Source organism: Blennius ocellaris (assembly GCF_963422515.1).
Source record: "Blennius ocellaris genome assembly, chromosome: 7".
Taxonomy (NCBI): Eukaryota; Metazoa; Chordata; class Actinopteri; order Blenniiformes; family Blenniidae; genus Blennius; species Blennius ocellaris.
This window is the reverse complement of record NC_137656.1, coordinates 22571837-22595177: the sequence shown is the minus strand read 5'-3', so window position 1 is coordinate 22595177 and position 23341 is coordinate 22571837. Positions and strand designations below refer to the sequence as shown.

General features: G+C 40.9%; 1 protein-coding gene across 1 annotated transcript in view; it reads right to left on the bottom strand.

Annotated features, from left to right (window-relative positions):
• Nucleotides 1-23341, bottom strand: part of LOC308131908 (transmembrane protein 132C) — a gene marked incomplete at both ends in the record, with an annotated part of 146172 nt that overhangs the window by 4761 nt on the left and 118070 nt on the right. The window contains 3 exons of the mRNA XM_080498797.1: nt 988-1261; nt 8860-9068; nt 16581-16724. Coding sequence (XP_080354923.1) covers nt 988-1261; nt 8860-9068; nt 16581-16724 — 627 coding nt within the window. The remainder of the gene's footprint in view (nt 1-987; nt 1262-8859; nt 9069-16580; nt 16725-23341) is intronic.

Here is a 23341-nt window from a genome sequence, read left to right as displayed (position 1 = left end):
CCTTGGACAAATTATATGTTCATCCTTTCAGAGTATATTATTCAAGCATATTTTTCGAAACGGTTGTGTACCATAGTGAACTCCGCGCACATTAGTTTGAGTTAATAATGTATACTTAAAAAGTACTGAAACCATTACCGTATTAGTTTTGGGACATTAGAATAATTATCTCATTATCTTCTGTAATTACTGATACAGACATTTGCCAAGATCTTTGGCAGCCTCCAGTGCACCCTGGACTGTGTTTAACAGTGTGTGTGTGTGTGTGTGTGTGTGTGTGTGTGTGTGTGTGTGTGTGTGTGTGTGTGTGTGTGTGTGTGTGTGTGTGTGTGTGTGTGTGTGTGTGTGTGTTGAAAGCAGGCTCTCCATCACATCTATAAATGAAGCTATAAGAGATACGAGCGATTTAATGCAAATTCGCTGTCATAAGGAGCCGTTAGTGAATCTTACTCTCCTCAGTGGAAGCAGGCAGAAGGGACTCGACGCCCATTGACAAATCAAGATACAAGAGGAAAACAAAAATCAAGGTATTTTCCACATATTTCCACTCAACCAGTGGGACGTAACAAATACAATTTCTGTTTGGTTCGGCAAAAGTTATGTAAGCTGAAGTATTTTAATCCATGGGAGATTCAGTGCAGTTGGACGGCATAGTGCTGCATTGTCTCCCTGCTCCCTGTGTTAGGACTTCTATAAGCTGGCATCCTCTTTTTAGGACTTGCCCTCCCTTTCACCCTGGGTTAGCTGGAAAATCTCCTGCCTCTGGAGACCTGAGTGTGTATATAACTGGTAGAGAAGATGCATGGATGCATATATTTAGTGCAAAGGGTCTTCATAGTCTTGCTGTCACCTCACAGACAATAGATTCCTGTTAGAAACTGGTTTTACTGTGTCAGTTTACATGTTGGCCGCTATATTAAATCTTCCAGACTGTATCCAGGATAAAGATAGACGGATGCATCCACGTAAAGTTTCCATCTGGCATACCTGGATAGTAGTCATTCCCACGTCGAGTCCCATCAGTATCTTTCTGTCCAGCAGCTGTGCAATCTGCGGGTCCTCGACCTTCAGGAAATCCCACACGAGCTCCGTGATGTCAACCTGCCAGTCGGTGCCAAGCATGAACCCGCTCTGGCCCCGGGGGTCCGTCGACTCGGCCACAAAATGCGTCAGGACTTTGACCATGGCATGTTGGTACTGAAGAGTGCAGCTTCGACCACGTCTGTCCTCATCATCCTCATCCTCGCTGTCTCGTGTGGACCTGGAGAAAAAGAAGCAGTAAGGAACTCGATGTGCACGTCTTCCAAGATGTCAGTTGTGTCATGCCAATGCCTATTTCTCTCAACCTGCTACCAACCAATACATTTTAGATGACATCAGCTGGTCAAAGTGGACGTCTGGCAAAGAATCCCCTACATTGCAGGTGCTTTTACTCACACTACATATATTATTGAAATGTTGCTGTCTTGAACCCAGTTGGAGACATTTGATGGTAACCGTATGTTGAAATGCAATTCCTTTGCAGAAACCCTTTTTTTCCTCTCGCTGATGCAACATGCAGCTTGAATGAAACATGAAAACTGCCCACTCATTTCTTTATATATTATCAATCATTATTATTAATCATTGATGATAATGATTTTTTTCTTCTCAATGTGGCGTCGATACAGTATAATGTTAAAGGAGAGTTTCCCTGTGTGTCTATGGTCTATGGCCATGTTGGTTTTAAAATAAGTTTTAGATCAGATGCAAAGGTATCACATCGCTAACTGGAGGTGTCATAAAGTGAAAGGGGTTTGGACCAATTAAAACGAAGAATAAAGACAACGGCGCAGTGTTTTCTTGGTATCTCAGGGTTGCCTTCATCGGCAGATGGCTCATACCAGGATCACAGTGCTTCTTACGCAGAAGAAATCCATCAACACAGGAGGAGCTGAAGTTGAGTCTTAGTTATGAGTAAAAAAAATACCTACAGCAAATCTGACTGCGACACATTCACACACAAGACAGGGAAAAAACGTCATTGTTTGTTTCTAAATCATCTCCAACAGGAGGAGAGGATGGGTCAGAATCTCACGGCAGCTGATATTGTGTATTTTTCTTTACTTCAGACAGGTGAGCCGTCACACAGTCGGAGTTTATTTGTTACAGAGCGGCTGTTCTCGGTCCTCAGCTCCATCACAGCTGCTGCTTTCACTTTGCCACTGTTTGGCAAATCTGCCCTCATAACAACAAAGCACCTGGGTTGGCAAACACAAAGGGAAAGGGGAGATGGCATGCTGACTGATTAGGCTTCAAGTAGAAACCCTGAGAAAATGTGCTAATAATCTGCTATTAAGATAGCAAAGAAGGGATTAGACATGCCCAAATGCACTGATTCTGTCCTCTGCTGTGATCCGTTTAGTGCAACACTGTCTGTGGGACTTCTTGCGGCATGTTGGCCCACAGGAAGCACGAAGTGTTTGCTGTTTAGTTTGTTAGTCATGTGGCATAATGCACCAGAAGAATCCCTCAATGGGTTTGGGTTCATTAGAACTTCCGCAGACTTGAAGCCTGACTGTGAAGAAAAGATGTTTACATTGTAAACTGCACAAATGTCATATATACAGCGAATTATGAGCAATCACTGTAGTAGATTGGGATTTTGCTGTATTATAAAATATTGTCTTTTTTGCTAAAACTCTCTTGTCTACAGTCCTTATCATGCCGGCAGTCATGATCACAGAAGAACATCCAGATTAATGAATTTAGGGGCTGAAATTCTATCCTGCATATCATTGTTGAACAGTGTTTGGCTGGCTGTCACTCAACAGTGAATGTTTTATAAACAGCCACAGCACAACAATTACCTCAGAATTGAGACTGTGCAAGGAAGACAGTTAAAATAAGTGTTTTTCATTATTTATGCCTTTTTGAGTGAAAAAAAAAAGCTACATATTACGACGATTGGCAGTTAACGTCAATTTTGCAGTCTGAACGTGGCTGAATCTAAAGTACTTTGCATTAATGTGTGCTTTGTGGTGTTTTCAGGCGCATTGTAAATTTCCCTGATCTCAGTCAACATGCACAGACTGGTGTAACTCATCCAGAGATGTTTACCCGACCAAGATCAAGCTATGATGCAATGTTGTTGATTAAACCCGTAAGAGGGGATCAATCCTGCGAATAGCCATCATTTTTCTCACAGAATATCTCTCCAACACCATTTTGGAGCACCGGGTCTGGATTGTGAATGCGCATACACCTCCTTACTGCTTTACTTAATAGCCTCCCTGATTGCTCTGTTGCTAGCAAATCTAATTTTATTACCTTAGGCCACAAATCAGCCAACAGAGGCACAACTCTTTCTCGCCGAGGAAATTGCTTTGAGTCTGACACATTGGGTTTAAATGGTAACAATAGAGCAGCGATATCATTATATTTTACCCATAACTGCTTTCTCTTTATTTTCGCCTTAGCAAACACCTTTATAAAAACAACAGATAAAGCACCCGGGATGTTGAGAAAGCAATGTTTGAACAGTTGATCGGAGGTATTTGCTGCCACAGCTCTTCAGTCTCACACTGGGGCACAGTTGGGATACTGGCAAACAGAAAAGTGCGTCGTCAACACAACTACAAATCATATATACTGTGCTGCAGACGTACACTCACCTTTCTGTCTAATCATCATCATTTGCTCCTCCTTTTCTCTCTCACACACACACACACACACACACACACACACACACACACACACACACACACACACACACACACACGCACACACGCACGCACATACACATTCATACACATAGACTCTTGTGAGTGTGATAAAGGGGAGAGGAAAAGAAATTAATCTCCTAAACTGTTTTTTTCTTGTTATCATCTGCTCTGCTTGTCTCTTTCTGTCGGAATCCCCCGAGAAATCTCACCACATGGGGAGCCGTGGGAATAAAGACGTTAGCGGCAAAACTGCAGAGAAAAGTAGTACAGAGAGATTTGAAGTTAAGGGCTTAAAAGCTTTGCTGGCGGGACTGATTTCACATGCAACTGAATGACAGCCATTACCGAAGAAATTATTCCAATGCTAAAGAAAAACATATATATTCAGGATTCGTGGCAACGTTGCAAGTGATGAAATGCAAGTGACAATATCCTCAGTCTGAACACGCCTGTGATGAACATGAGGGGATTTGGACAGCAAATGGGGTATCCAAACAAAAATCAAATTTTACTGCAACTTTCTCAATAGTATTTTTTCTTCTATGTCTTTAAAGAACCTGAAAATGTCTTTATGACATGAACCAAACAACCCAGCAACTGTCATCATACTGTGATTGAAACAATTTCCAAGTATGATTAAGCCACAGACATACTGTACATACGTATGTACCCATACATATATCGGGACATTTCAAAGGATCGAGAATAACATGTAGAGTTAAAAAAAAAAAAAAAAAGGAGTCTTGAAGACTAAAATATACTGCGGTCATGTAGCAGCCCATCAATCATAGCAAGTAATTGATCAGAAAAAATGTTGTTAATAGTAATACCCGGATCTGTCCTGGAGGGAAGCGAGCCTCGGTGTGTGTTGCCTGTTGCAAGATTTGATGGATACCACCTATCGAAAAAGTCCTGATTTGAACCGAAAGAGATTCAATTTTGTGTGCAGAGACATTATCAAATTCATTGTTATGAGAGCGGAATGCAGAGGGAGGTAATGAATGGACATCAATCTTGTCTGATCAGTCCAAGTTTGATCACTGCACATGACATAGATTGATGTTGAATGAACTTGTCTCTGTTGTCTTTTGCATAACTTTGCTCTAACTTTAAATGGCAATATTTCAGGAGTTTAAAACTTGCACATATAAAAACTGGTGCAGAGCTTGACATTGCGTACACACATGTGGAATCTTGAGTCTGAAAAAAACTCAGCCCTCAAAATAACACATTATTGATTCAGTACAATTGCTTTCATAAATATGAAGTATTTACATCTGAAACTGCAAAATACTGTGAGGAGGATATGAAGATCGATTAATGTACCATAGCTAATTGGTGAGGAGTTGAAAGGGTTCATTCTTCTTCAAGATAATGACTCAAAACATAAGTCCAAGCTATGGCAGAACTGCATGGCAATAAAGAACAAACTGGAAAGCGTGGAGTGACCAGCACAGGCTCCAGTGTGTCACACATTTATGGACACAGAGCTGGAAGAACTTTCTGAAGAAAGAAAGAAAGCCACAAGAGTGTTCAGCTGTTATAGCTGCCAAAAGTTTACAATGTTTTGTTTTTTAACAAACTGTTTATTTGTTCTATGTTTTCATATCAGAGTGCAATGGGACATTCAAGTGAGTAATTGTCAATTAAAAAACTGGAAAAATCTTGAAAAAAAATTGATAACTTCCTTGCCTGCTCAGATAGATTATCAGGAGATCCGATTTCTAATCCATGTACTTAATTGTGCCTCCTTTTGAAAGTCAGTTAACATTTTTTTGCTGGTTTCTCTTGTGTGTCTCTCTTAAGAATTGCACAATATAACTCGCATGTCGTGACATTATTGACCGAGTCAGTTGCTAAAGACTGCATTTATAAGTGTGGATGTTAGACAGGTGTAATGGATTCAGGAGTAAACAAGCTGATAGTGAAGTCTAACCATTTTAGCTCTGGTATAAATCTGCAATACTGATGCTTGTGCAGCCATCTCAAAATCTAATCGAAGGTTAATCTAATAAACAAATCACACTCAGTGCTGAGAACAAGCTGCTCCACAAAGCAATTTTTCTTTCTGCTTCATTCACTTTCGAGCGCGCCTCCGACTTCAGAGGAGATGCTGCATATTAATGTGCATTCTGTGCTTATTTTCGCTCTGCCCTGTGCATCTTGTGCTGTATTTGTTGTGGCATTTGTTGCATTTTATTTTCTGCCACGATGACATGACAAAGGTCATTTGGACGGAAATAGGAAGTGCCGTTTCTATATATACAGACGCGACGGCGTCTTGATAATGGCTGATTAGTTTTTGTTTGATTGTTTGAAACTTGTAGTGTTTATTTCACTGTGGAATGAGAACAGTCGATGACAGCTCGGTTAAAAAAGAAAAAAAAAAAGAAAAAGCAATGTCAAAAACAGAATTGTAAAAGGTAACTGTGAGAACATTTACTCCATTTCAAAAAAAGTAAATGGAATCTCAATACACATATCTTGAAAGAAGTGGTGAAGGAGTGGCGCATGCCTGAGAGCTACGCCTACACTTAAGTTTGCTGTCTGCGAAGGCTTATCTTGTCCCTGCCTTGACAGGGCTTAGGAAGGGAAGAGGTGAGCCATACAGGCAGTGTCAGTCAAAAACCGCGTGAGGAGTACTTTTGGAGCGATCCCACTAAACAGGCCTGATGTCTCTCTATTTTCCATTTCTCTCTTTTAACCCCAGCGTGGCCCGCAACTCGTGAGCCTGCCTGGAAGAAGCAGGTCCCGCCACTCGCTATTGTTGCTTATTGGCTTAGTTCCTTCTGGGCTTATGGACAGTGGACCAGTGCCCATTTCAGGCTTCATGGTACTTTGCAAGGTCACGGCTGTTATCCCCTGATAAACAAAGGCGGGCATAAGACGGGGAGGAATGGAGCTCTCCGCAGCCCATCAGCAGCGTTGCTGGCACCCACAATGACAACACGACTTGGCTGTCCCTGCTGATAAAAGGCATACCAGCACACAGCTGGCAAAGCAACATGCCTGACAAGTCGTGGCTATGGTTGAATGTTGTACTTCTGTCACTCAAAAAAAAGGAAAAAAAAAAAAGAAAAGGAGGGGAGCAGGAATAATTAGAGTAGCCACACTAGTGCGTGGGATGACTCCGGGTCCAACTTCAATGCTTTTCCACTAGTAATTACTGAAGGTAGGCTGATAGCTGCTCCATCAATTGATGGATTTCAACAGTCGCCGAGTAGCACTGCACAGCAGCGTTGGCAGAGGTGCTGCTCGTGATGAGGCCTCGGGGGAGCGGTCTGACCTCCAGACAGCTCTAATAATGTTCTGTCCAACTGACAACTAAGAGGCGTAATGGCAGGCCACCTAAAGCCAGTCATAATGACATGCTGCATTGCACAGGTCAGCCATTTTGTTATCAACAAAGAACTGTCAGTCAGACTGAAGTCAGGAAGAGACGGGTGAAGTGGTGTTCGGCCACTCTTCTCGCCATTATCTTATCTTTGCCATAGCTGAAATCAAATATATCACAAGGAATATTTGACACTCTTGAACCGACATGGTTCTCGCTGGGAATATGGACAAAGGTATCGGATCATGAAGCCAAGAGAACAACTGAAAGTCACAGCGTGACTGTCAGAGAGCTGAAAACGTGCAAACTGCTCTTATATATTGAACATATCCTTTAATAGGTTTAGTGACCTTGTACCATGACATGTGGCTCACATTAAGCTGCTCAACAAAAGACTGAGTAAGCATTAAGTGAACCGACTCGTGCTTTTCATAATTAGCACCTTCTGATTTATTCCAAACTAATAAAATCTGGGTTTTTTTCTATATTGCTTTACTTGAACTCCTTAGAGAGGTGATAAACAAGCTCTGACACATTAATTGCCAAGTCTGAAAATACATTTTGTCCCATTTAAAATATCAGTGATTCTTGATAAAAAACAGAGCAGGAAGGCTATTCACAGTATAACAGATGGAATTATCTCTCTTTTTTTTGTGCTAAATATCACCTGACGAGAGAACATTTTGGGGAGGGAAAAGCAATAAAGTGATGGTGCAGTGTGTCATCACGAAATAATTATCTTGTTAATTAAATCAGTTTCTTCTCTGACTGATATTTTCCCATTAGGACAGATCATGTTTTTACAGTCTGTCACCTGTATCCTCCATTCTCATACCGACAGCCTGCATGTCCCCGCCCATCACAGACTCTTCTGCTCCATCCTCTGCACCCTTTTTCCCTGTATAGCAATCATCTCTCTTACATTAGTCATCAAACCATCTCTATTCTACTGTGTCTGTACATTCTATAGATTCCGTGCGAATAAAACCACTTTAATGCTATGAAATACCTTTGTAGCTGTATTTAATAGCTCTATTTCTGATGTATTTCTTACACACCTTGTTGATTTTGTTGGTTACACAGTTTCTTCCAAAAGGTTTTACAGCAGTTCAAGACATTGGTGCTGAAAAATTGCATTGAAGGGAGCAATAACAATATCTTATTTTTGCTTGGTATTATATTGTTCATAGTAGTAGTAAATTTCATTTGAAAACTAAAATCACAAATGCTTTTAAGTAGTCCAAAGTCCACATTGGGGGCATCGGGCAGAACCATGCGCTCATCATTATTAGTTACCTTCACCAACGAAGTTGGGTGAACAACTGAAGCTGGCAGAGAAGGTTGTGTTTTCCACTGTGTATTTATTTATTCATTGGTTTATATGTATGTACTTTACCAACATTTTGCAAAAAATACTCACCGGAATTGCATTTTCAGGGATGATTTGTCATCATCCAAAGACAAATCGATTAGATTTTGGGACGTTAACAGACAACCGTTTCTGACTAATTCCCCAAAGAACTGCGAAGAGATTTCTCATACATTGAGCATGAGAGAGGCACCTCATGGAGGAGATCACAGGAGATCAGCATCTGTTGCCATGGAGACACTCAGTGACATAGTGATGACCTACCAAGTTTGCATCCATATGAGCTATGGATGGCATATGGACAGCATGGCTATCATGTTAGCGACGCAGTTAAAATAGTTGAACAGATGACACACAAAATGAAGTGAAAGGGAATGTTTCTGAGAAATGTTTCCTCCTGCACACAACCATCTTAACGAATCCAGTGAATTCAGAAGGAGTCACCACTGTACCTCTGACTGGAGGCCGCGATGGGCACCCGCCACCCTTTGATCTGGCTCAGCTCCGTATCCGAAACCTCGATCTGGAGGGGGAGGCGAGGGATCCACACGTTGAGCTCCAGCTGAGCACTCAGGTATCCGTAGGTGAAGTTTACCATCATCTTCACCTTGCCCTTCATCTCCTTGCCATTCACAAAAACGTAGTCGCACCTGTCAGACACCTGCGTGGGAGGAGGGAGGAGGATTAGAGAAAGACGGCATTTAAGCTGGGGTCTTCTGACGGTTGCACTAGATGACTACACAGTGAAATACACAGTGCAACACACTCCATAGTGCCATGTAGGCCTGGCCTTGCGAGTTGATTATAAGGGTTTGCACTTCTGAGCACTCCACTGATACAGTATTCCTGTAACTACTTCAGAAAAAGATGAAAGGTCCTCTATCTGCTCCACACTCAGGAAAAGAGGGAGGAGGGCAGCAAGGACATCTTTGAACCTCAGGGAAAACAGGTCGTGGTCTGCTGTTTTATTATCTTTCAGCCTTCAGCTAAAAGAGGAACCAACAGATGGAAACTAGCAAGAGGAGAGCAGTTGTCTCTTGATAAAATGACCAAACTCAAAGCCATCTGTTTTGTAAATTGCTTTACAAAAGAAAATGAGTGGGCCAAATTTCTGCTATCTAAAGGCAAAACTCCTCGTTGCTTTAACTCGTTCTCTTTAAAACCCCGCTGTGTGCTTCTTTGCTTAAACTAGCATTTAATTAAAGTCCAGAATCCTCCCACATCATCGATTAAAAAATGGGAACGATATGGCTGCGCAAGCACGTGACATATGTGAGGAAACAAAGACGGTCTGTAGTGCAATAGTCACTCACATTCCCACACGGCCCCATTCATGCACACAGAGGTAATTAATCTGTATCTCTTAAATGGAGATCCCTGCTTTTTTTTTTTTTCTGGGCACTTTGTCAATCTCATTGATCTCATCATATAGCGTACAAATACGGCTGGAAACAGATGGAATTTGATAGTCTGGGGAAATATCTTTTTTTTCTGCTTCCAAGTCATTTTTCCACACTGAGATAAAACCATAAACAGCCATTCATCATGAAGCTGTGGCAGGACATCCTCTGTGACCAGGATTTTTAAAATTAATTAATTAATTTATTTTTGGGGCGTGTGTGACAGATTCTCTTCTGAGCTTTGTGAGAGCTTCCTGCACTTTTGGCGAAAACCCGATGCCAGCAGCAGATTTTGTGTGGCAACTGAACATGTGCAGCAGAATTCCTCGAGAAGAAGAGTGCACGGCTGGATGCAAGTGAGCATCATGGTGTTGGCTTGATTACACAGTCATTAGAGACATTCCAGTCAATTTATTTTGCTTACATCTCTGGGGACGTGTGGATGTAAACAAACGGCAGCAAGCTGGGAAAAAAAAGACTAAGGAGAAGAAATGACATCTTTTTGCCTTTAAATAAAACATGAATCAAGTTGTCAAATCATTGAATGTTTTTTCTTTTTTCTTTATGTGAAGTGGAAATTACTATACTTTGTCCAACTCGGTTTAATCCAGCTGAGGTCACAGGGTCCTGGAGCAGATCCCAGCAAAAGGCAAACTTTCTATAACAAATAACACTTTTTGACAGTTATATTTATTCCCATATTTTCTAATTCTCATTTTATTGTGGTGTATCACTAAACTGTGAATATGATATATTATTTTTGTTGTTTAATAGTTTGAGAATGCTCCTTCTCAAGATCATTATTTTAGTTTTTCATGAAGCAATCACTTGTAACAATGTTGTGCAAATGAAGCATAATTAATTGATGGATTGATTGAGTTACTATGTTTATCTGACATCTGTGTGCTTACACTGCTCCTAAATATGATGTTTTTATTCTCAACCGTGACTTTCTTTTTACCCAGAAATTCTCAAAGAATTGAAAATATCATCCAACTATACAGAGCAAAAAATATAAATCCACCACATTGAAAAGAAAGAGTGTGAAATCACAATGAAAGTCATTATTATAGCAGGTTTTTCAGCATAAAATTACTTGCAATTTCATTTAATTTTACAAGTAAAATCATTGGTTATTATAATAAGTGATCAATCTCAAGCACACAGAGGATACAAGCCTGCTAACACCAGTAAAAGTGATATTAAAGGTGATCAGGCCATGTTTTCCAGCCTCAGTAAGTTTATCAGCTGTGTTTCAGACTGGTCTGAAAAGCGACGGCAGTCAGGTCTAATGACAAATGAAAGTCATAAAACTGTAAATATTAAGTCTGGTTCATAATCAACAATAGCTGCACCCTCTAGTAAAACATAGAATACTTTAAAATATCAGTAATCTACATTATTTAAGAGTACAGAATGATCAATTGTTCAAAACGTAGTCTCTTCCAGTTGCAAGCTAACAAAAGCTTTGGCCTTTATGTCCAGACTCGAAGCAGCTCTTTAACCTCCGGCAAGAAAACAGGTAAAACGTGCTTCAGGGCATCCTTCAAGGCTACAGCCAACCATCAGAAACCTCATGTTATGCTCCTCATGCTAGCCTGCATTTTCAAACATGCATGCAGGATCAATAGACGCACTCTGTTATGTTATTTCAGTACATAAAGAGAACATAGAGAGCAGCGCCTTGCTCCCGCCTTCGTGCCACACGATACAACGATGTAACAGAAAACCGCTGGAGTTGCTTAATGAAGCTTTTGAATGTTTTTACAAAGGCGAAGTCCCTCCTCTGGATAGTCAGTCATGGGGCAGATTGGACTCCGTTAGCGTTCCCAGTGTGAGAGTGTGTTTGAACCGATAAAGATGTCAGAGGAGTCCCCGCTGCTTATCAGCCTTCATTGTTCATGTCTTTTTCTCTCACGACACTCAGTCAGCTGAGACGGAAGTGCCTCTGACAACCCGTTCATCTCTGACTTTTCGGCACCCTATCACCACGGGCATCGGCGTGCAGGCACCGCCACACCTGACTGGACTCCATGTGAGGCTCATTGACCGTATCTAGTTGCGATATGCATGATGGAAGAAGGCAAATGCTGCTGGCAAATGTGTTTATCCTATCAGCCTTATTTTGGGCGGAATTCACAAAAAAGCTGTATGAGGTTGACCCCTTTTGTGTCATAAAAGAGTTTGTAAATGAGTGTAGGAGTTATTAACATACAGCCCGGCTGCTGCGTGCCGTCTGACAGGGAAATTAACTGCCTGCTGGCATTTCGATCTATTCCCAAACAGTCTAAGCAGAAACAATTATGGAAAACATGGCAGCTGACATCCAGCCATCTCAACACATTACACCGACCCGCTTACAATTTCCTGCTGTGTTGTCTTATTGGCCAACAAAGTCTTAAATCAATATTTTAACATAAAAGGACATTGCCACCTCATCAGCAGCCCCCTTTAACCCCTCGCACACCTCGCCTTCTTGCTTTGCACTGTGCCAGACCCGATGCAGCACTGTCTGTGTGAATTATACACTCCTCGTCATTCTGCTTCACAAAGTATCATAAACGTCCAGGAGGATCCACTGCCACATTAATCAGACACATTAGGCAGCTAACGGGAGAATACTTACAAAGGACGTTAAGGCTGTCTCTTGGATCGAGCCCAGGAAATTAACAACTCACCAGACAGATACAATCCACAGCAGATATGAGCGATGGGAGTAGGAAGCATGAAGGTGGGGGAGAGTCTGTCTCTGGCTTGTACACAAAACTGGTTTGACAGAAGCAATTAAGCTGCTCAGACTGCTCTGCGTTGGATACACAGCTCTTTTCAATGGAAAAGGAAGGTATGCGCATAAAAAACTCTACGCTCCATGGTAACAGGGGTTATAAGATCCTGCTAATAACACAACCTTGAGTTTGTGTGAAAATCTCATTAAGGTTGTGTTGTCACTCTATTTTTTTTATGTGAACTGAAGTATGCATTGCAATTATGCAACAAAAAAGAAAGAAAGAAGAGAAAAAAAAGTAAAGCTCTGCAGGTACCAAAAGATTGTCATGAGAAATGACGGCATGAAACTGTGGGAAGTTGCAAAGCCGACTCGTGATTCTTTGAGTGCATCACTGGGTGTGACCCGTTCGACATGCAGGTACTCATGGAATACACTTTATAGATGAAAGCAGACCACAGCTGAGTCTTCACCCATCTTCTATACCTGCCTGATCCAAGTTAGGATCGCAAAGAGCTGGAGCAGATCTCAGCTGATGATGGGCGAAAGGCCGCAACCCATGACAGTTTAGCAGAGAGAAACTCACTCACACCTATAAATAATTTAAAGTCAACAAATAACCAGCAAGGGCCCTGAGACTTTAGGCTCATTGGTTGGCTAATTGTGTTTTGGGCCAAACCTTAAATACATCAGTGAACCAGATGTGTATTGCTTTCTCGTCACTCACAATTGCTTGCTTGCTCTCAACACTTCACAGCAATATGGTGACAGATGGAGTTCAGTACAGAAATCAACTGCTCTGTTTTAAATTTTCTGTGTGTCTGTTCAACTGTCTGAAATAAAGAGAAGCGCACGATATCATCTGTCGCCAGATCCTTTCCCATCAAGTGAGTAAATAAAGATGTTTTCGCTGCCTAATGCATGAGTGCACCAGGCAACTACACACTGGGTTATTCTTCAGATAACTTTCCGCGGGTACGTATATACGACACTTCTACAAACATTGCAGGTAGCAGACACAGATTGAACTACAGAGATGCCCACCAATGTGCACGTAGTACAAAACATCCTTCAAATAAGACAAAAAACTGACTCCTATACCTGATTTTAGTGGGTCAATGGTACAATTGCCTTTTTCATTTGGAGATAGCCATCAATGTGCCTGTCTGGACATTCGATTCAATTGAAGCCGTGCAAAGAAGCTTTCACTCCAATATGTATAAGATCGGGCCATATGTAGCTCCAACATGTGAAGCTCCACCTCATGATGTAAATGTAAAAGTAATCGTGTCTATTGTCCTCACATGCGCACAAAGCCAGTAACGCACACGGAGTGAGCAATCTATATGCAGCCATGTATATACGTACCCTGGTACTAAACTGAGATGACAGGAAGTTTAAAAAAAAACAAAAAAGACAAGACATGCATGGAAAATAATGAGGGCACAGCCTCATTTCTGCCTACATATGTCAGACAAAATTTGCATAAATGAGACAAATCTCGGAAGGGATTTGACATAAGTGCATGTGACCTGAGGTATTTGTTACAAATTCACTGTAATTATGAAGCCACGAGTGAGTAGAAGCATCATTTAATGTGCACAGTGATTCATAATTCAGGTTTAATGTCAAGCTCTGTTTATTTATCACTACTTCCCCGGGACAAAATTAGATAAATTACTCATGTTTACATACATGATTGCAGGCTATGAATAGAGAAGAGCTTCACCGAGGGATGGAGTGAATCCTCTGACCAAACGAGCAGGAAAACACTTGATCTGTTGATGCTTCTTTGAAAACAAATATCGCAGTGATTACCCTAAATAATAACACACACACAATGAAGCGCTTTAAAATGGCCAAATATTCTTCTGTTTTCTTTAATAAAGAATGACATGTTTGTGCTCTCATTACACAGGAATACAAAAGGCACATTTATTCCAACCATGAGAATATTAATTGACAAGCATGGTTGACCTGGAAAAGGTGAAGATTATTGTCGGTAAATAGTCTTGTGTTTTAAAAATAAACAAAAAAAGCATTCCCCTATGATATAGTATGGATGTGGATATGGACATTTGACACTATGATCCCAGTTTACCATTACTTTGGCTGTAAGAATTTGATAACTGTGAAAACTCAGTTAATTGTTGTGAATCAATCTGACACATAAACATACACGTCATAATCCCCATGATCCAAAAATATCTGATTTACGTGTTTCACTTTATTATCGGACCCCCTTTGGGGCGAATATAGCCTATCCAAAGTGCCAAAATCTCAAAAAAACGTGTTGTTAGCCATGTTGATGGTATTTTTGTCCTCTTTCACTCCACAAGTTCATCAACATTCCACTGCTGCACATGTATCTCGCTCCTGTTGTGACCAAGACATTTTCTATGATTTATTTGTTTTCCTACACTTGTGCAGATATAAAATACTGAAATAAATCACATGACATGCTCAAACACATCAGACTATTGGGGAAAAAAATCTCGGTTGGTTAATCTGAGTTTTCACATTCTGTTCACTGCTGCTGTCTGGTTACCACATGAAATAAATACATGATAACTTTTATATTCTGATAAACTCCAGAAATCAAGCAATGATCAAATGATTAATGTACATGTGTACATGAACACTTTGGTTCAGATCAGGTCAGTTTTAGCATCAATACAAGGTATACTATAACAGACTTCTCTTTCTTATTTGCTTCATTAGCACACACTGCATGACTTTGATTCGCTGCTTCTTTCTATCGCTTATAATCTTGACAACCACCTAAAAACGGGAGCAGCCCATGTGACCCGACAGGGTGCTGTTTCCATACAAGACACAATCTCAGCCATTAACATTAGGAGGCAGACCACAAACAGATGGAAGCCGGGGTTTTTTTGTTTTCTTTTGTTTTTGCAGGTTTTCACTGAGTCTGCAGGAGAGTGAATCCCTTTGTTTGCAGAGCTAAGTCACTGATACTGGGGCTCAACTTTATAACACTATGAGGGAGTCTTTACTGACTTGTGCTTTGTGCCCCAGGTTTGAAAGAGGGTGTAAAAATGAGAAACTTGTCAGCAGTTGCTGCATATCAAACACACCCTTTCATGTTGTTTGCCAGTGTTTGTTTACTCTTTCTGGAGGATTTATATAGATGTGCTAAACATAGAAGATCTTCTCATCTATTTCTAACGCTTATAGTAAATTTCCGAAATGCCTCGCAACACCCACATAGCTTCAAACTTAAAAGCACATACACATATGTACAATTCTTGATTTAAAAAAAAAATGTGCATGTTTTACTTATTAAAATGTAGATTATGATGGGAAATGTCAGGAGTAAATATTGTAGATTAGTAACTGCAAACATCTTAAACAAGCCACTAACATTAAATTATATCAAGTCACATCTTGACAGATTAGATAAAAATGCAATAGATGAAAACGTGCAAGTAAATGCAGATGTGCTCAATGTCATATACAATTATATTTACCTTAAATTCCATTACCAATTAAAAAAAACCAAAACAACCTTTGTTCTTGAAATATGTCATTTTGCCATTAATTGTGCTTCAGAGTATGATCTAAAAAGCCACAAAAATCTGAGGAAAATGTCAGATGAGGAATATAAGCTAACGCAGAGGATCCTGGAGACTATGTGTAATAGCAGGTGTTCATATGATAAGGTTCAAATCATTTCTAGACATTTTAAAATTGAAATTGGACATTTGGAATTAAACGTCAGACTGCGGCTTTGACTACAGTGTGGGATGAGGATTAAAAAGGTGGAGCAGAGCGTTTTTTCCCCTCAAATCACACTTTATTTCACGTTGATGTGAGGCGAATGGGCTGCCGCGGGCCAGACGGTTGGCTCCTGCAGGCCGCATCCGGCCCGCCTATTCAGGACCCGTCATACGCTATAACGTTGATTCGACATTGTTTTTAGGATTCAAATGTAAAAGCAAAAGCCCAATTGAAGCATCTTACAGCGAGACTTTTGCTAAGAGCAGAAAAGTAAAGCCTTGTTGTGCTTTCACTGGTTTATCTCACTGACCTTCACCACATCTTCGTCTGTCGAGCGGCACTTCACTGTGTCTGAGACATCCGTGACAGAAGCGTCCACTCCAATAGTCACCACCTTCACTGGGACGGCCACCGTCTTTCCTGTCAGGACAGCCGTGTTCAAGATCTCTGAGTCCTGAGGGCATGAAGAAGGACAGAAAACGATCAAAGGCAGAGCAGGTTTTTAATATACCAATAACGGGTCTTTAATTACCAGCTCCCGAAGAACAGAGGAGAAAGTGACCTCCACGCTGGTTTTATAATGACCCGAGGCTTCCTGGAGAATCACCACTTCGTTAATGATTATTTTACATAAATGAATAAATAAGTTAGAATTGCAGATAACTGAACAACAAATAATTGATTGCATCACCCAGGCAGTGAATAGAAAGGCTAAACATGCATTTATTTATTCATTTTATTTTTATCTAATGAGGCATCGCGGAGGTTTTATGATTTGCTCTCACAAGCAAGCACTGTGAAGATCAAAGTTTGCTTCCAGCTGTTTGCATGTTGCTCACCATGTGTGTATGCTGTTTTACTACTAGAACAAACCGAAGATGTGTCTTGGTTTAATTGCTGATTCTATGTTGTCTGGAGATGTGAACGTTTCTAGTACAACGGTTCACAACCTCGTTTTTCAGGGACACACACCCACCCACACCCAACAAAAAAGCTGAAGGAACCCCATAACACAGCACTTTTTTTGTTATATTCTCGAAGGACAAGTTCTTTTTTTCAGGGGAAAAAAGCTCTTTGGGTTTACACACCGTCTTGGGGTGTTTGCTGGACTAGTGCTGCTTTAGCTTGCAGTTTCAAATGTTCATGTGATCAGTTTTTAACCACAAAATCCACGATTCACGATGATACACATTTAATGCAAAACTGAGTAATTTTAATGAAAAATGAATTAAATGGTGACTCAGCCACTTTCTTTAAAACATTAAAAAAATAAAGGTTATAGCCTTTAAATTCTATTTTTGGCCCTGGTGGGGAATCACTGCTCTAGTCAGCTGGATGGATGACAAGAAACTCACTGCCTCCATGTCAATATGTGTGATCTTCAGATAAAATAAGTATAAAAATAATTGCTTTTGCTACTATTACAGAATGAAAGGATGCATACATTAATTTTCTGCTATACAATATTAATATTTATTGAAATTATTTTGACGTTCACTCAAACCATCCTTCATAGTGATTTTGCATAATCCCACCTCGGCAAATAGTCAGCATGTGTTTCACCAAATTCTCAACACGAAAGTAAAATGTTCACATTCAAAGTGGTACATGTCATATATCTATGTAACGAGTTTTTCGAACTCACGTTGATCAAGCTGAACCTGCCAGGAGTCGCCTGGCCCATCCTGTGTCAATTAGCATTTGCAGTCCAATCAGAGCGAACTATGCTCCATGTGAAAAGCACCAATTGCTAGAATTTGCCTCTGCACTGTAGCTGAGGCGCTCCTGGGAAATGACCTCAGTGTATAAGACAGCCTTTAAGTTCAATGCCACTGCTTCATTACCCTGTACAAAAACCTTAACCTTTCATTACAGATACACACCAGGCTGTTGTCACAGAGGATAATTGGGCCCAATTAGGAAAAGTCAGAGGTAACTTTTGCTCTCTAATGTCACCAATGCACATTGGGTTGTCTCTTCTACCCATTCAGCCATAAGAAAGAGCGCTTCAATTACACTGGCTGCAATGGAACGGCTGGGATCACAATAAATAGCTGCTGCAGGGGTCAAAAAAGTTCATGGCTGTACTATAAAGCACACAAAGGGTTCTTGTTACTGGTGAACTCAAATGACGTGGGGAAACTGTGAGGTGTGACAATAATCTATCGCTATAAGCTGTATTCATTATATTGGCATGTTCTTCCACAAAAGGGTTGTTCAGATATCCATAAATTCCAATGGTCAGGAACCCCAAAAGCCTCCTTTTTTGTGTGAAACCGGTGCATTGAAGTTTTGCCAGCACTGAAAACATCCAGCCACAATCAACTTATTCTTCTTAACAGGGGAATCACAACTCTGGAGCAATGCTTGTTGAATTATATGTCACATTTGTTTAGAGTAATCTTGCTAAACCTGCCAAGCACAGACAGGACAGATCAACAGTGTCTGACTTCCCGTCTATATTCATGTGTATTTCACACTCACCGGTGAAGTACACACGGTTTTTTACACTGCTCTGTCAGCTCGGTTTCTAAAGGCTTCTCCTTGTGTTTGTGAGCTTGCAAATCGGACCCATTCAAAAAAAGAGAAAAGGCGGATTAAGTTTGATTGAAAGAAGCCTGCTCGTTTGTAAGACCATTCAGCGTTAGAGTGAAATGATTATTAGCCGAGCCAAGAGATACCAATGAATCACAAAAAACACTTAATCTTCAAATGGCTTTCATTACAATTTTATAGACTGTGACAGTGTTATATGGCAATATAAACCCCTCTCACTGTGCTGCTGACTTTGATTCAATTCCCCTTAAAATTGAGGATTGCAGTAAATTAATTCTCTGTCTGCTGGGATTCCACCATTTCCACAGGGTCATCTATAATACATGATGGGGTAAATGGTTGAGACCTGGTGAAAGCAGGGGCTAATGTTAGATTACAGTAGTTGGAGATGACCCAGCAGGTTGAGAGCAGCTGAGAGCCGAGCCTGGCAGTAATAAGCCACAGCGGGATCCCACAGTGATGCATCAGTGGTCCACAGACTTCGACATAGACGGCACAATTAAACACAAAATGGAGACCAGTGGAGCACGTCAGCAGCTTAAAGTAGCCCGAATGAAGACCCAATGTAATATGGGCTTGTGAAACTGGGAAAGAAAAATCCCCTTATGAGTTGTTATTATGCCCAGTGTCTTGTTTGTGCTCTCAAGGGGAATTGCTAACAAGAAAATAACCCTAACGTTTTGTACAGTTTACTGAAGATTGTAAACAGCACTGTAGTAATGACATTCATATGCTATTATCTGCTTCAATTATCTAAACATTTTACTAAGTACAGCAGGTATGAATCCTTGGTTATGGTTAATATACGTTACTCTTGTAGTATGTGAGTCATTAAAAATAACAACTCATGGTATCAATACCCTGTCAAGAATTTCTTTGCATCAAAATGTAATCCTAAATACTAAGTCCATTGCAGTACATTTGCAGTAATTTGCTTACACTAAAGGTCTGCTCTTTCAAGAATAATGTGGCAGTGGATAATCTGTAAAAACAATGTCGGTATTATAAGAAAAACAAGACAGCCTGGATTAAAAAAAAAGTCACGCACCTGGCAGAACAGAAACACAGACACAACCACCGGGGTCTGAGAGAATATCTGGCTTATTTTGTACCACTTCCAATCAAAATGTAGAGCATATTGCATATTTATATATTGAGGCAATATGACTTTTGAATGTAAGAGAATGCATTTATCTTGTGGAAGAACTAAATCTCATCACTTCCCCATAAGGCAGAGCCACGAAAAACAAACCAATGCAAGTCTACATTCAATCTTGACTGTTTCTTGTTTTTTCATTTTTTTTACTCCTTCACCAAACAAATTAGCCAGTTACCACATACAACACACAATTGGAGCCTTTGGGATTACCTGAGGGTTTCTGCCAAGAGCACTTTCCCACTGTAACCAGCTGGTAATTCAGGAAAATAAAGAGGAAACGGAAGAAACACAGTATGCAGTCCTTAATACCCTACCCTATCCTCTATGTGCATCGGTTCAGAAAGACGGTTGGCTTCCACTTACAAAGGTTGTGTTGTTATCTGAAGATAACGGGCAACAAAACTGGTTTCCACAGAAAGCCGGCGTAAATATGAGAATTGATCAGAAACAAAGAAAATCCACAAGTTTTCTTGATCATATCAAGAATCTCAACACGTCTCAATCGTATCTATGTGTTACTACCTTCCCCTTCAGAAAACCCATGTAAGAAACATACATGAAAGACAATTGCTTATCTGACTTATTGTATTTTAAGACACTTCCAAGCATACAGGTTGGATGTTTATGTAACTCTCACCTGTTGACGCTGGTGTTTGTGCTTTACTTCCTACCAAAAGCTGCCCCACGAGTCTTACAGATAGGAGTCTTTTTGTTCAATAATCTGTGGGTGAACTGCTTGTCTGCTTTATCAAGGATCTCTCTGTTAGCATTCAGCTCGCTGCTGAGGCTGGTAATGTGTTCTGGGCCGTAATTTCTGCCTGTGTCTCGGCTGGATCTGAAAATAAGTGAGATTTATGGTGTCAGCCTGAGTGACATGGCCAGCATGAGAAGTAGCAAAGCTGGCCGTCCTGGCGTTGCGATTAGCTTCTGCCTCAGCCCCGGCGCTAACACATCCACATTTTGACCCCTCCATCCGGTCTACAGGTACAAATGAACAGGTTGAACACAGTGTCGACAAGTTTTACTCCCTGAATTATTCATAATGTAGCAAAAAAAAAAAAAAAAAAAAATGACGAAAACACAGCATATGTTCCTACTGTGCAGACATTGGTGGGGCCTTTCTAAAATAAACAGTCTGTCTATTGCATGAGCCCAAAACATGTAAAGTCTTGTTTTTACAGCCATGATTGATGAGTTCTCATTTTGAAATCAGAATCTTTACGGTTTTTCATGTCCTTTCAAGAGCAAAATCATTAAAAGAGCTATCAAGTATGCCAATAGTCAACTAACCTATTGTAAATGAAATATTCATAGTTCTGATAAACATTTTCATCCCTTGGTGATAAAGTACGCAGATGTGTGAGGAAACTGAGGTCGGGAGTGCACGGATCGTGAATTATATGCTGTAGACATTAAACGCCACTCAGACAGTGTCCTGGAGCTATTAAGCAGACTAAAAGAGACATGTCCTTTCATCAGTTCTTCTTTCCACATTGTGCAATGCTCAATATGGCACTTCCTACCCTCTATTCCAGTGGGCGTTTAATTGGCTAGAAGCGAGAAACATGGAGGAGAGTGGGAATAAAGGCCTTGGTAGCACCATGCAGAGCGATACATCACTGCATGACAGCGCATTGAAGTGGTGGGATGGTTGTGAAGCCAACACACTGCCTTTTAATGAGGGTCTCTCTTTTTCTTCCTTTTCTTCTCTTCCCACTCCTGCTTCTCCAAGAACGGGCCAGTTATTCTCCTGTCTTCATTTCCCTCTTTTTTCTTGTCTCTTCCTGGCTGTTGGGATAAAGGTGGCGGCAGTATCTGGCACACCGAGACCCATCACCAGTTGGCGGTCGTCCCTCGCCGCCTCCTGAAACACACCTGACTGCTTCTCAGTAGCAGTGCCCTGTGTGAGGTACACGCTGGTCAGAGATCTGATCTGCTCATTACGGTTGGCCGTGGCAGGCAGACAGAGGATTAACTCAATGGCCGCTTTCATAGTTGATCTTCTCTCTTTAAAAGGAGACGTAATGAGAGATCATGTTGAGAACATGGACAGGGTGGACTGTTGTCACAGAATGAAGGTAATGCCGAAGGACCAGTTTAGTAGGTACCTCACTCAGTAATTAAGAGACATTATGAAAAGGGCACTTCATTTCCTGTCAGAGTGGGTCGTGAAAATTAACCACACACACACACACACACAGCGAAAGGTCAAAGGGCTCAATTATTCAGCTGGCTGCAGTTATGCTGAAGTGTAAACTATAACTCTCTGAAGATCAGGGGAGGTGGCTGACATATAATGCAAGATAAAGACAGGTGAAGAATAGGTGATTGGCATGAGCCTTGTTCAATCATGCTTTATAATCAATAATTATCTCCTTGAAAAACCAGCCAAGTAAGTCCATGTAACATTGAAGCTGGAGTAAATCATACGTAGGGTTCAATTTGCCGGGCGATAATGTTTCCCCCACTCTGTCAAATGTGTTCATCTCTTGTAATTATCACAAGGAAGGATAACATCGACAAAGCTACTTCATCACCACAAAAGCCAATACATCAATGAAAAGCATTTAGAAGGTGAAGTAGGACAGGTGAACCTGCAGCTACTGCACCCATTAGACGTTGTTCTGAATTATGGCTATTTATAAATGGTTTTTTTATTTGGACTTTATTGCAATTTTAATATCAAAACATCCGGTGTTTTGTAAATCACATCAATTTGAATATAGCCATTATATGAATTCAGATATGACGAGGAATATTTGTTGCTACTAAGGCCTTCAAAGCATGTATATTTTAGGTGGTTTGGTAAGACAGCCCCTATTCGTATCATAATAAAAGACTATTGTGAATGTGTTTTTGTTTTGTGCCAAGAGTGAGATGAGAAGCTGTAAAGTAAGCATGATCTTATCACCAGGAGCCAATTAGCCAGGGTCAGTTCATAGCCCAGGAGCAGGGGAGAGAAGCTAAAGTGACTTTGGCCCAAAGGTTAATAAAATCTACCAATCAGCACTTCAAAAGCTCACTAATTGGGGACGCATGATGGCAGAGTGTTTATTGCTCTCACCTCACAGTGAGAAGGTGGTGGGTTCAAATACAGTCAGGGCCTTTCAGTGTGGAGTTTACTTGGTTCTCCGTGTGTGTGTGTGGGGGTTTTCCTCCAGTTTCCCCCACAGTCCCCCCCCTCCCCCAAAAAAACATGCACCGGTGGCCCCTGAGCAAGACCCTTGGCTCACCCTGAGCACTGCCCTGAGTGGCTGCCGACTGACGGGTCAACTCGGGCAAGAAATGTCCCCAAGGGATTAATAAAGTACTCTTCTTCTTCTTCTTCTTAAGACATTTCTTGTTTTGTAATGTTT